Source organism: Mytilus trossulus, chromosome 10 (genome assembly GCF_036588685.1).
Source record: "Mytilus trossulus isolate FHL-02 chromosome 10, PNRI_Mtr1.1.1.hap1, whole genome shotgun sequence".
Classification (NCBI taxonomy): domain Eukaryota; kingdom Metazoa; phylum Mollusca; class Bivalvia; order Mytilida; family Mytilidae; genus Mytilus; species Mytilus trossulus.
The window spans coordinates 72,747,844-72,760,893 of NC_086382.1; the positions used below are offsets into that span (position 1 = coordinate 72,747,844).

At 33.0% G+C, this 13,050-nt stretch overlaps 1 protein-coding gene across 1 annotated transcript; it reads left to right on the forward strand.

Moving 5' to 3' along the window:
• The first annotated feature begins 3,459 nt into the window (after positions 1-3,459).
• On the forward strand, positions 3,460-5,631 carry LOC134688509 (toll-like receptor 2). The gene is made up of 2 exons (XM_063549285.1): positions 3,460-3,494; positions 4,981-5,631. Exons 1-2 carry the CDS (start codon positions 3,481-3,483, stop codon positions 5,417-5,419), a joined length of 453 nt encoding a protein of 150 aa, XP_063405355.1. The 5' UTR covers positions 3,460-3,480; the 3' UTR covers positions 5,420-5,631.
• Positions 5,632-13,050: the final 7,419 nt, after the last annotated feature.

The following is a 13,050-nucleotide window of genomic DNA, read 5'->3' on the forward strand; positions in this document are numbered from 1 at the left end:
GTCTTGACGATGTCTAATCCCAAACGAAAACCATAATCGTCAATGTGTGAAAGCCACATTAACGGAGTCTAACGAGCAGGAATTGGAGTACTCTGACAAAATCTGGAGGATTGATAATGTGACAATTGAGGAAATTGAGTTTGACTGTACCCTTGGTATCATTCGTCCCTCTTTTCGAGACGAATTTGACAGGAAACGGCCGAATTGGGAAGCGTATATATCAAGTTTTTTTTTAAATCAACTTTTAGTATGGTCTCTAATGGAGGGATCTTTAGACTTTCGAAAATTTTAATCAAAAATGGTTCCATGAACTGTTACAGTAAAATGAAGGTTTAACAGAAGTAAATTTTAATTTAAACATTCTGTGGTACACTCTCGTCTTAATTTTTGTTTAACATTTCCTTCACATCTTACTTTTTGTTAAACTTTTCCTTCAGAAAATGTTAACATGCTCCAGAAGAGACAGTGACATGATCGAAATATCACGATTAGCTTTTCTACACTGTCAATATCGGCGAGTCGTAAAGCGTTTAGATTTTGTTCCGTATAAGAAGCATCAAGTTCATTTTGTCTTTTCTTTCTAATGAACATTAAATGTTTAAGGGTGTGAAGCTCTGAATCATATTTTCATTGGGTAGAAATAACACACCAGGAAGTAGATATTTGAATTACATGCATAATCTATCATACAAAACACTTAAATAAGAATATGTTCATTGTAATCATCTTGAACATAAAGAAAGACAGATCCGAAACCTCCTCATCATCATGATCATAATAAGTATTCATATTTGGATCTTTATACTCTTACCAGAAGGTAATTTTTTATCAGTTTTATCTACATATAAAGCCAGAACATTGCATAAAAATACTGAACATGGTTGTTTATTGAATCTGATGATAATGTCTTACCTCTATTTATACAAAAGTTGTTAACTAGAATTAAATGAAATGTTCTTATTTCATTGACGTAACGACTTAAAAGGACACTAGATGTCAAATTCATGTAAAACAATTTATCTAAATTATAAAAATACTAAAATAAACAATTTACAAAGCATTAGTCTAGACGCCATCAATTACAATGTAACAATCGAGATGACCCCGAAAGCAATCGACGATAACATAACACGATATAAACATAAAAATAAACATGGACCTCGTGCAACTGGATTTTTCTATATCTGTTTGATTTTAATTCTGAGGTTTAAAAAAATAGTTATTTTAGAATTTACCTGTAATTATTTTTTGTTTTATCAAATTAGTCAATCAAATGATTTACCTATGAGAAAGACAGCATTATGTAAAGTGGGACACGAAATAAGAGGACAATTCTATTATTTTTCTTGTTCTTCCTCATAAGCTGCTCATTAAGAAGTCTGCATTTTGTTATTAATTAAACAAACTGGACGGACGGAAAACACAGTGCATTTCTGTAGAAGGCGATGTGTGTTTAAATGTGAACAATCAACATTTATTCATTATGTAAAATTTAGAGAACTCTTTGTTTGTACCAGAGTACATTTGTACGCAACTTACTTATTCTTTTCTTAAAAAAAGTAATCGTTTATCATATTTTTAAAAGGCAGTTGAGCTTACTTCTCTCTGTCTTTAGTTTCAAGTTAGGAACAACTGTTTGTGTGTTTTACTATTGCACGTAGGAAATGACATAGTTTGTATTTACTGTAACATGTTTAAATCCTCACCGATTCACAATGTACCATGAGTAGGTCGTTTAACAAATACTATGTTGCAAACCTACCGAAAAGAACAGAGGTTTCACGAATTATTTAACAGACCTAGCAATATAACTTGTTTTCTTGTGACGTTATTAATATATCCTGTACAACACAAACATACCAATCTCTATTGATGTATTGAACTTGACAAGCTTCATTGAAAAGAGCTGTGACTGTTCATCAGTAAGTCATAAATTGTCGTTGTTTTCATTTGTTGGCTATCCCAGAAAACATTAAAGTGAGAGGTTTCGCAAGCTATAAACCATGTTTAATCCACCATTGTCTTTATAAGAAAATGCCTGTACAAAGTTAGGATTGTGACAGTTGTCATCTATCTGTTTGATGTGTTTAAGTTTTTGATTTTGCCATTAGATTAGGGACAAAATGCACTTCTGGCGTATTAAAATTTTACATTTGTTGCCTTTTGTTAGTTATTATTCGTGTGTTTCTTTGTCAATTGTGTTCTCCAATTTATTTATATTGTAGTCCTGTAATGTTGTATTGTCATTTTAATGTTATATTTTACATGGCCATAAAAGAGGGAGGTTTGGCATGCCACAAAACCAGGTTCAACCCACAGTTTTTTTCCATTAAAAGTGTCCTGTACCAAGTCAGGAATATGGCCATTGGTATATTATAGTTCGTTTCTGTGTTTGTTACATTTTAACGTTGTGGTTCCGTTGTTTTCTCTTAGTTTTGAGTGTAAATTCACATTACTGGTAGGCGAGTCACTGTACTTATCTATCCCAAATTCATGTATTTGGTTTTGATGTTATATTTGTTATTCTCATAGGATTTTGTCTAATGCTTAGTCCGTTTCTGTATGTGTTACATTTAAATGTTGTGTCGTTATTCTCCTCCTAAATGCAATGCGTTTCCTTCTGTTTTAGTTTGTTGACCCGATTTTGTTTTTTGTCCATGGATTTATGAGTTTTGAACAGCGGTATACTACTGTTGCCTTTATTTCCATTTTGAATTGCCTCGGAGTCTGGTATTTTCTGTGACTTATCTTATAAATCATGAATTTGAATAATGGTGTTTGTGAAATCCTCTAAACAATAAACAAATTATTTGTGATGAAGGAAAAACATTTTTGAATAATGTATCTAATTACTGTGTGTATACTGACACATGTATGTTTAAGTTTGTTTTATTAAACGCCTTAGCACTTATTTTTAACTTTTTTTATTTTTACAATATTTCCATGAACTATGATTTAAATGAGACTAAGTGCAGAACTATCATTTAAAATATTCATAAACATATGAACCTATGATTGAAATGTTTCCTCCTTCTTGTAGTTGATGGTTATATAAATGAGAGGAAATGCAACGTTCACAACACCATTGTTGATTGTAGTCGTTTAGCCTTGACAAGTATACCGAGACAATTACCAACACATGCGACTAGTCTGGATTTTAGTAGAAACAAGATAACAGCAGTCAGAGCCTTTACCTTTCAGGATTTTCAAAATGTTACCGAGCTCCACTTAGATATTAATCGGATTCAATCAATCGACAAAATGGCTTTTCGTGGATTACATCGTCTACAACAACTACATCTTGGCGTAAACTCATTGATAATGTTACCTAGTGGAGTGTTTGACAACCTGAATAGTTTGGAATATCTTTCAATAGATGGCAATAAACTGAAAGACTACCAGGCTGACCAAATAAAAGAATTATCAACACTCTTATCCCTTAAGACTCTTTCAATATCCAAATTTCCAATTTCCAGGGCAATGGTCTACATTAAGTAAGTTGAACCGTTTGATGATTTTCACTAAATCGAAAAAAATTCAAATGAGCAAGAAAATGTTCGCTCAAATCAACGTGATGCCAATAACGTTTTTGCACTTACATAAGGTACCGTATATATCGGAGGATTTTTTTGAACATTTTCCAAAATTAGATTCAATAACAGTATGGCTAGGTGATGATTTGCCTAGAAATCCAATTGATCAAATATTCAGATCTTTTAATGTTTTGAAAGGAAAAAATATCACAAATATTGAAATAGCATATAGTAGATTTCAGAATCAGTTTAATTTAGACTTCAACCAAATGAAGTACTTATGGCCAATTTGTTTGAAACGACTGACATTGCACGAGTTATACATTACATCTATAGGTCTTTATGCTTTTGAAAGATTTTCTGTTGCCAGCATATGTCTTGAATACCTAGAAATTTCAAAAAACATTATTCTTGGCCAAGGAGGCACTCTCTATGTCTATATTCAGAACTTTAAAAAATTGAAGGTGCTGAAACTTTTAGATAATACTAGTTACAATAGGTTGACACGCTCGGAACCTAAGAACCTTTATGTTTTTTTACCAAGAACACTAGAAGAGTTATACATAGAAAAAGAAATAAACGATTATTTGTTCAATGTTATATTTAACTACAGCCTAAATTTGCGAGTGCTAAGCTTGAAAGACAATCATATGAAGTCTTGTAAAGGAAGTTTTAAGGGAGCTTTAAATGTAGAGTATTTTGATATGTCTGGATGGACATGCACACAAGTATCGGTCAATTTGCTCTATGGTTTTCCAAATTTGAGGACACTTAAAGCAGAGGCATCACTTCTAGGAAAAGGATTTAAAAACACTGCTAATGCTGGGTCTTTTTTAAGCAAATCACTGAAAATTCGAGATATAAATCTGTCATCTAATAAGATAACTACTATACCAAAAGGATTATTTATGCGTCCGTTTGAGCAGTTATCGTCGGTCAACATGTCCCATAACAATTTAACAGTATTTCCGCCATTCCATTCACGAATTAAACAATTAAAACTCATCGATTTTACTTTCAATTCTATAACACATCTCGTAGAAGATGACATAGATCAAATTGAAAAGCTTGGAGAAGTTGAATTACACTTGAAAGGGAACCCCTTCCAATGTACTTGTAAAACGCTTCAGTTTTTGAAGTGGTTGGGTGAGTCAAAACGAGTACGCGATATTTTAGATGTGACATGTGTTACGGATACGGCATCTCGTACGTTTATGTCTGAAGTTATTTCAGATCTAAATACATTTGAGATTTCCTGCAAAACGAAGTTTTGGTTGCCGTTTGCCGTGTCAATAACCTCCATTGTCGTACTTGCCATAATATTAACCGTCGTATTCTTTCGATATAAATATGCTATTGAGTATTTTTTACTGAGATTCAAAATGAAAATGAAAAATTACAATGAATTGCAACAAGAATATATTAATGATGCTTTTATATCATATAGTCACACAGATTCGGTTTGGGTAAAACAGTTCCATGACAAGGTGAATAGTATGGGCTTCGAACTATGCCTGGACGCCAAGGATTTTATTGCTGGTGAAAGTATAGCAGTAAATGTAATAAATGCAATCGATTCCAGCAGAAAGGTTATATTTATTATAACTCACGATTTCCTAAAGAGCACCTGGGGGTCATATGAGATGGAGTTGACCCGTATGCATGCATTTCAGAAAGGAAGAGAAGATATGGTTATCATCGTGGTGAAGGATAAGATTAAAGTTAGCGATATGCCTAAAATACTAAAAAGTATTTGGTTTAAAATTATTTGTATCCAATGGCCAAATGATGACAATCTGCCATACAATACAGAAGAACATTTTTATGAAAAGCTGAAGATTTCTCTCCAACAGAACGAAGAATCTACAGGGAATTTAGTTATATAGAACTGTTGTTTTCGTGTCAATCAAAAAAAGTTTGATTACATTTTCAAGTTATGTTTTGATAATATTGCTGCATTACTTAAAGTCATATGAAACGAGTGACTGTTGAAAAATGATGTTTATCCAATTCTTGAACCAATGCGTGTAAACATCATAAAATTAGTCCTCTGTGCACGATTTTATCATTTTTTCGCGAATATATCGTAAAATCGTCATTTTTTTGTCTGTTATAATTTAACAAATATGGGTGCTCATTAAATGTTGTGTTTTGAAGTTTACCGATTGTCACCTTATAGTAAACAATTAACAATTGAAAACATTGAAAATATGTCGGCGAATTGCTTCTGGAAGCAAACAATTGGAAATAAGTTAACTTCTTCAAAATGTGGACAAATTAAAGAATTTTCCTCAGAAAAAGTATATGTACATAAGTTGTATAATGATATAATGAAAACTATCCATTTAGTTATAAAAAAAAACATATACATATCTTTTTTTTTAATTTGAGGTTTCATATGACTATAATTACATAGTTCGAATAAATTATTTTAACAACTCTTAACGACTATAGCATTTTCAGCTTTGAAACACTTTGTTTTCATAATTAAGCTGTTGTGGACATTTGTACTGTAGTGTTCTACCTCATTGTCATCGGAGTGTTTCTACCTATGTCATTGAAGTGTTCTATCTATGTCATTGGAGTGTTTCTACCTATGTCATTGGAGTGTTTCTACCTATGTCATTGAAGTGTTCTACCTATGTCATTGGAGTGTTTCTACCTTTATCATTGAAGTGTTCTACCTATGTCATTGGAGTGTTTCTACCTATGTCATTGAAGTGTTCTACCTATATCATTGGAGTGTTTCTACCTATGTCATTGGAGTGTTTCTACCTATGTCATTGAAGTGTTCTACCTATATCATTGGAGTGTTTCTACCTATGTCATTGGAGTGTTTCTACCTATGTCATTGAAGTGTTCTACCTATATCATTGGAGAGTTCTACCTATTTCATTGGAGTGTTTCTACCTATGTCATTGGAGTGTTTTATCTATGTCATTGGAATGTTCTACATATGTCCTTGGAGTTTTTCTAACTTTGTCATTGGGGTGTTCTACCTACCGTATAGCGGGTTATTTTCGCGGGTGTAAAATTTCGCGATTTTCATTGAATAAGGTATACGAAATATTTTTGCGGTTGTTATTTTGGCGGTTTCGAAACTGTTTTCAATATATTTGCATGTACACTTTTAAATTGGCGGAATTTATTTTGACGATTTTGTTCTCTCCGCGAAAATAAGCGAAAATTTACACCCCGCGAAAATAACCCGCTATACGGTATGTCATTAGAATGTTCTACCTATGTCATTGGAGTGTTCTACCTATGTCATTGGAGTGTTCTACCTATGTCATTGGAGTGTGCTACCTATGTCATTGGAGTGTTCTACCTATGTCATTGGAGTGTTCTACCTATGTCATTGGAGTGTTCTACCTATATCATTGGAGTGTTCTACCTATGTCATTGGAGTATTCTACCTATGTCATTGGATTGTTCTACCTATGTCATTCTGTGTTGATGTTATGTTACTGTAATGACAAAATTCTTTTTTGTAGACAAAATTCATTTAGAAAAATAGAACAAAACTAAAAAACTTAACTTTGACCACTGAACCATGAAAATGAGGTCAAGGTTCGATGACACCTGTCAGCTAGACATGTACACCTTACAATCATTCTATACACCAATTATAGTAGACCTATTGCATATAGCATAAAAAAACCCAGACCAAAACATAAAAACTTAACTATAAACACTGAACCATGAAAATTAGGTCAAGGTCAGATGACACCTGCCAGTTGGACATGTACACCTTACACGGATTTTTTTGTGTTATTAAAATTTGCTGTTACAAAATATTAAAAATTATTATAAATTAAGGAATGTATCTCCCTCATGCAAAGCTCTGATTCTTTTCACGAATTTGGCTATTCTTTTTGGACCTTTTGGATTATAGCTCTTCATCTTTTATATAAGCTTTGGACTTCAAATATTTTGGCCACGAGCATCACTGTAGAGACATGTTTTGTTGAAATGCGCATCTGGTGCAACAAAATTGGTACCGTTGATTTTATTACAGTCGTTCCATACACCGAATATACTAGACCTATTGCTTATAGTATCGCAGATATGGTCTTGACCACGAAAACTTAACCTTGTTCACTGATCCATGAAATGAGGTCGAGGTCAAGTGAAAACTGTCTGACAGCAATGAGGACCTTGCAAGGTACGCACATACCAAATATAGTTATCCAATTACTTATAATAAGAGAGAATTTAACATTACAAAAGATCTTAATTTGTTTTTCAAGTAGTCACTGAACCATGAAAATGAGGTCAAGGACATTGGACATGTGACTGACGGAAAGTTTGTAACATGAGGCATCTATATACAAAGTATGAAGCATCCAGGTCTTCTACCTTCTAAAATATAAAGCTTTTAAGAAGTGAGCTGACACCGCCGCCGCCGTAGCCGGATCACTATCCCTATGTCGAGCTTTCTGCAACAAAAGTTGCAGGCTCGACAAAAAATGATTTTTTTCTGCAAAAAATGATTTTTTTCTACAAAAAATGATTTTTTTCTACAAAAAATGATTTTTTTCTACAAAAATTAATTATGTCTACAAAAATGAATTGTGTCTACAAAAATGAATTGTGTCTTCAAAAAGGAATTTTGTTTTGACAAAAAGGAATTGTGTCTACAAAAAGGAATTTTGTTTTGACAAAAATGAATTTTGTCATCATAAAATTGAAGTTCTCATAAAACAAGTCTGTATCACAGAGTTTTGTAAGACAAAAATGATTTTGTTATGACATAATTAACTTTTGTACAAAACCACAAGAGTCCAATTCGGCGTCCCGTACTAACTGTTCAATTTATTTATTTAATCATTTTTGTTTTTGCTATCAGCGATTAACGAGTTATAATTTGTTTTGTCTATTGAGGCAATTTGATTGCTTTGCTCATTTAACCAAGTTAGCTTTTCTGTTATGCCCTTTGGTAATCGTGATCTAAAGCGTACACTTTTTGCTAATCTCATTGCCCTATCAACAAATCAACTATAAGATGTCAAAACAACAGAACCACTGAAGTGCAAGTGCAACAGAAAACAAACAATAACTCGGGGCTATTTATATCTGACTATACTGATTGGGTTTTCACATTCTTGATGATGTTTACGAACAGGCTGAGATTTATAGTTGCATACATCTTCGTTGTTTGAACTGTTCATATTAGTGGTATCTTTTTTTCTTAATAATATATTGTGGAATAATTTATTTTCGTGGAAAAAATATTTGTTTGTGTACAGATCTTTTTTGCCAAGACTGCATAATATAGTGCAGAAATAGTTTACCTACACCACGAAATCCACGACAATGTTAACAATTTGATAATAAAGACATAATAATGGGTGGAAATATCGTTATCATTATCTATAATTGATTATGTTACTTCAAAGGTATAAGTAAGTAAAGTAAGTAAGTAAATTGTTTATTATAGTGACATGTGTAAGTCAGCATAAATATATAAATTTGTACAAAATATAGTTACATATATAATACACCCGGCCCAATGGACCAATAAGTCACCTTTTACTTTTAGTTCAATGATAAATGTTCTAATATCACGTGTCAATTGCCAATTTAAATTTAAATACAGATAATTATAGATTAAGAATTAACGATTGTAAAAGTTCATATAATGATAAATTCATCTAAAGTTTGTAAAAAAGTTTAAGAATGTTAACTAGAGTAAACTGTTTGTTTTCTGCGGAAAAGTGACGCTGCTAAGTATTTAGCTATTTTCCTTGGATGGTTCACCATTAGAAATGTTAATTTTCCCTGGTCATCTAGTTGCGTATAGTCAGGCACCATTAATATCTCGCTAAAAACAGTTTGTCTGATATCATTATAAAATGTGCAGTTTATAAGAAAATGTAGCTCACTTTCAACATTTTGAGAGTTACAAAAACGACATAGTCTGTTTTCTACTGGTTCCCCAATATATCTACCAGTCTCAATTCTGATCGGTAATATCCCGCATCTAAACTGGGCTAGCACAGATCGCTCGTGTTTCGTAAGATTTAGTTTTACATAGTGCTCTAGTTCGAAGTTTGTTTTAAAGTTTAAGTAAGATCGTAGCTTTGGCTTATTTATCAGGGACTCTCTCCATATATCACTGTAATGAGTTCGTACAATTTGTTCAAAAGATTTTAAATCCACCATTGTTCTACTTTCATAATAATGTAACATATTAAGTTCCGTGAAAATATCTTTAGTGTCACTACACCAATTGTTTGTGCAACGATCATAATCCATATTGAACACCACTTTCGTTAATCGGTCGTCTTCAAACGATAATAGCCTATTCCAGTAGCGAATAATGTTTACCCAATGCCGAAACTGACTTGGTATCCATCCAGTATCCCCGTACAGTGCTAGAATTGGTGCAAATCTGTGAACGCCTAAGTAATATCGAATTGCTCTGTTCTGTACGTTGTCTATTGATTGGAACTTCCTATTTCCTCATATTCCAGATGCGTAGTCGAGGATTGGAGTAACACACGAATTAAAAAGTTTTTCATAAGACTGAAAACCAAAATCCTTTAAACTATGGATTTTCGAGATAATTTTACCTAAGGCTCTTCCTGCACCTTTAGCCAAAGTCTCTGCATGTAAATTAAAGTTACCTTTACAGTTAAAAGTTACACCTAAGTATTTATAATCGTCCACTGTTTTTAACGCATTATTGCCGATTGAAAAGTTAAATTCACTCTGCTTTTTACGTCCTTTACGAAAGTGCACGCACTTAGATTTGTCCGTGTTGATCAGAACCCTCCAACGTTTACACCAGCTATGAATCACATTTAACATTTGTTGAAGTTCATCCTCACTTTTTGCGAGCATAACAATATCATCAGCGTAAAGTAGAAGTGAAATTTGTCTTCCATTAATATCAAATCCTAAATTCAAATCATTTACTTCTTTAACCAAATCGTTGATGAAGATAGAGAAAAGTGTCGGAGAAACGTTATCCCCTTGTTTTACGCCGGATTTACAGTCAAACCAATTCGTCAGCTTATTGTTGATACGCACACAGGAGCTTGTATGCTGATAAATGCTTTTAATTGAATTGTAAATTTTGCCGTCTATATTATTTAAGCGCAACTTATACAACATCATGTCTCTATCAACGAAATCAAAGCACTTTTTTAAGTCAATGAATGCCGCAAAGACGTTGTGATTGTTTCTCACAATACTGTTTAAGGTAAAAATATGATCTTCACAAGACCTATTTTTCCTCAACCCATTCTGTTCATCTGCAAGAATATTTTCAGTCTCTAGAAAACTTGATAATCTCTTGTTAACAAATGCGCTATAGAGTTTGCTTACACATGATAATAGACTGACTCCTCTGTAATTCATCGGAATACGTGCATCTGACGACGGATCCTTTAATATAGGACAAATTATGGATTTTCTCCAGGCGGACGGAATTAAACTCGAGTCAAAAATCAGTTGAAAAAGATTGTGTATTATTTCAATAACTACAGGAAATTTTAAAACATCGTATGGTATTTCGTCATATCCACTTGCAGATCGTAGTTTCGCTTGCATTACTATAGAATTTATTTCATTTCTTGATATGTTCTCATTTAAAAGATTATTCGGCATATACAAAGGGTCCTCCATATTTTCCTCTAATAGGTTTTTGTGTACTTTAGCTTGAGTATAGTGTTCTGAATCAAATTCATCACTCGACAAACCATTGTATAAATTTTCAAAATCACAACGCCATCTTTCCAAAACTTTTTGTTCAGATCTAGTTATAGTACCATCATCATCAACGACTTCCTGTGGTATACATTTGTTACTTCTAGGTCCTAATTTACGTATTTTTTCCCAAAAGTCAGTTGGATTTTTGCTCGTCATTGTCTCTATTTCTACCGCTACTGTTCTTCTATAGGTACGTTCTGCCCGTCTTAGATTTTTGTCGAAACATTTTCTAGCTTGCATGTAGTTATTGCGCAAAGTTGTTTTAATATTTCTCCTCCCAGAATACTTGACGAAATCTTTTTCACATGTACGCATCTTATTCCAAAGTTCAGTCAGAGTTTCGTTCCAGTACGGCTTTTTTGTTCGAAAACGCTTCTTAGAGTTATAGTTACAATATTGTGGGATTTTATCGGTCATTTCTGCGATTATCTCGGTGCATAAATTTTCATAAATCACGTCAATGTTTTCCTGAGTTTCTCGCGAGTGTTCGATGTCAGTGATAATATTCATCAAGGCATTTCTCCGTATCTCACTACTCATAAAGTCTAACGGTATTTGGTTAATTTTAAATCGTGCTCTTTTCATCTCATTATCTGTCGAAACCGCCTGTTCAAAATGCGTGACCGTAAACTCTGTAATTAATAATGAATGGTCGGGTAGTCTTGATTTCCCACCTAATAATCCAAACAAAGAATTGTTATTAACGATAGATTCCGCCGTAAGCACTTCAAACTTTTTACATTTATCAAACACGTCATGAGGAACACAAATATAGTCAACCACGGATTTGCCTCTCGTTGAAATAGAAGTGAAATTATCACAACCCTGAAATCTTCCATTTAATACACAAAATTTCGATTCATTGAGGAAGTCTATAAATTCGTGACCGTGCTGATTAATGCTTTTATCGATTGTATTTCTCATTGGAACACAGTCTATATCGTTCAGTGAATCTGGTAATGATCCAATTCTCGAATTAAAATCCCCTGTAAGCAATATTGCATCACATTCGTCATTTAAATATATCTGTGCTAGTAAGTGAGCAAAAAAACTCGGAGCATCACATATAGTATATATATGTTTGTAAAACAGTTTGGATTGTATTCGGAAGGCGTAAACATACTTACACTTATATTTTTTCAAATCTAATTACGTTGCGTGTATCGTGTATCAAAAGATAATTTAGTTACATGAAACCGTTTGCTTTCCTTATGCAGGAAGATATACAGTTGAAATTTAGAAAAAAAAGTTAAATCACAAAGATTGGTCGTGTTGCTCTTTCAAGCTCCGATTACAATCGAGTTAAACGATACCTATACAATGGCATATGATTGTGATGGATAGAAAACCTGAAGACCTGTTAAAACACTAACAACAATATGATGTGTAGTGTGAATAAAACATAATGTGAAGTACATAACTTTGGAACTAACCAGAACAACAATTATTATATAAATATCGAAATCGTTTATGAAAAGACACTGGTATTGATTTATATACAGAAAAATACAGAAAAGACGGATATAAACACGTGATTAGCAAGATAGCGGTCGATTTCAAACATTGGTACCCATATATTTTTCTTAAGTCATACACAGGCTTTTAAAACTTTGATCATCCAGTAGGAAGGTTACGATTTAAAAAAAATCTAAACTTAGGATGTGCATAATATGAGTGTTAATAGTAAAAGAGGGACGAAAGACACTAAAGGGACAGTCAGACTCATAAATCTAAAACAAACTGACAACGCCATGGCCAAAAATGAAAAAGACAAACAGAAAAACAATAGTACACATGACAC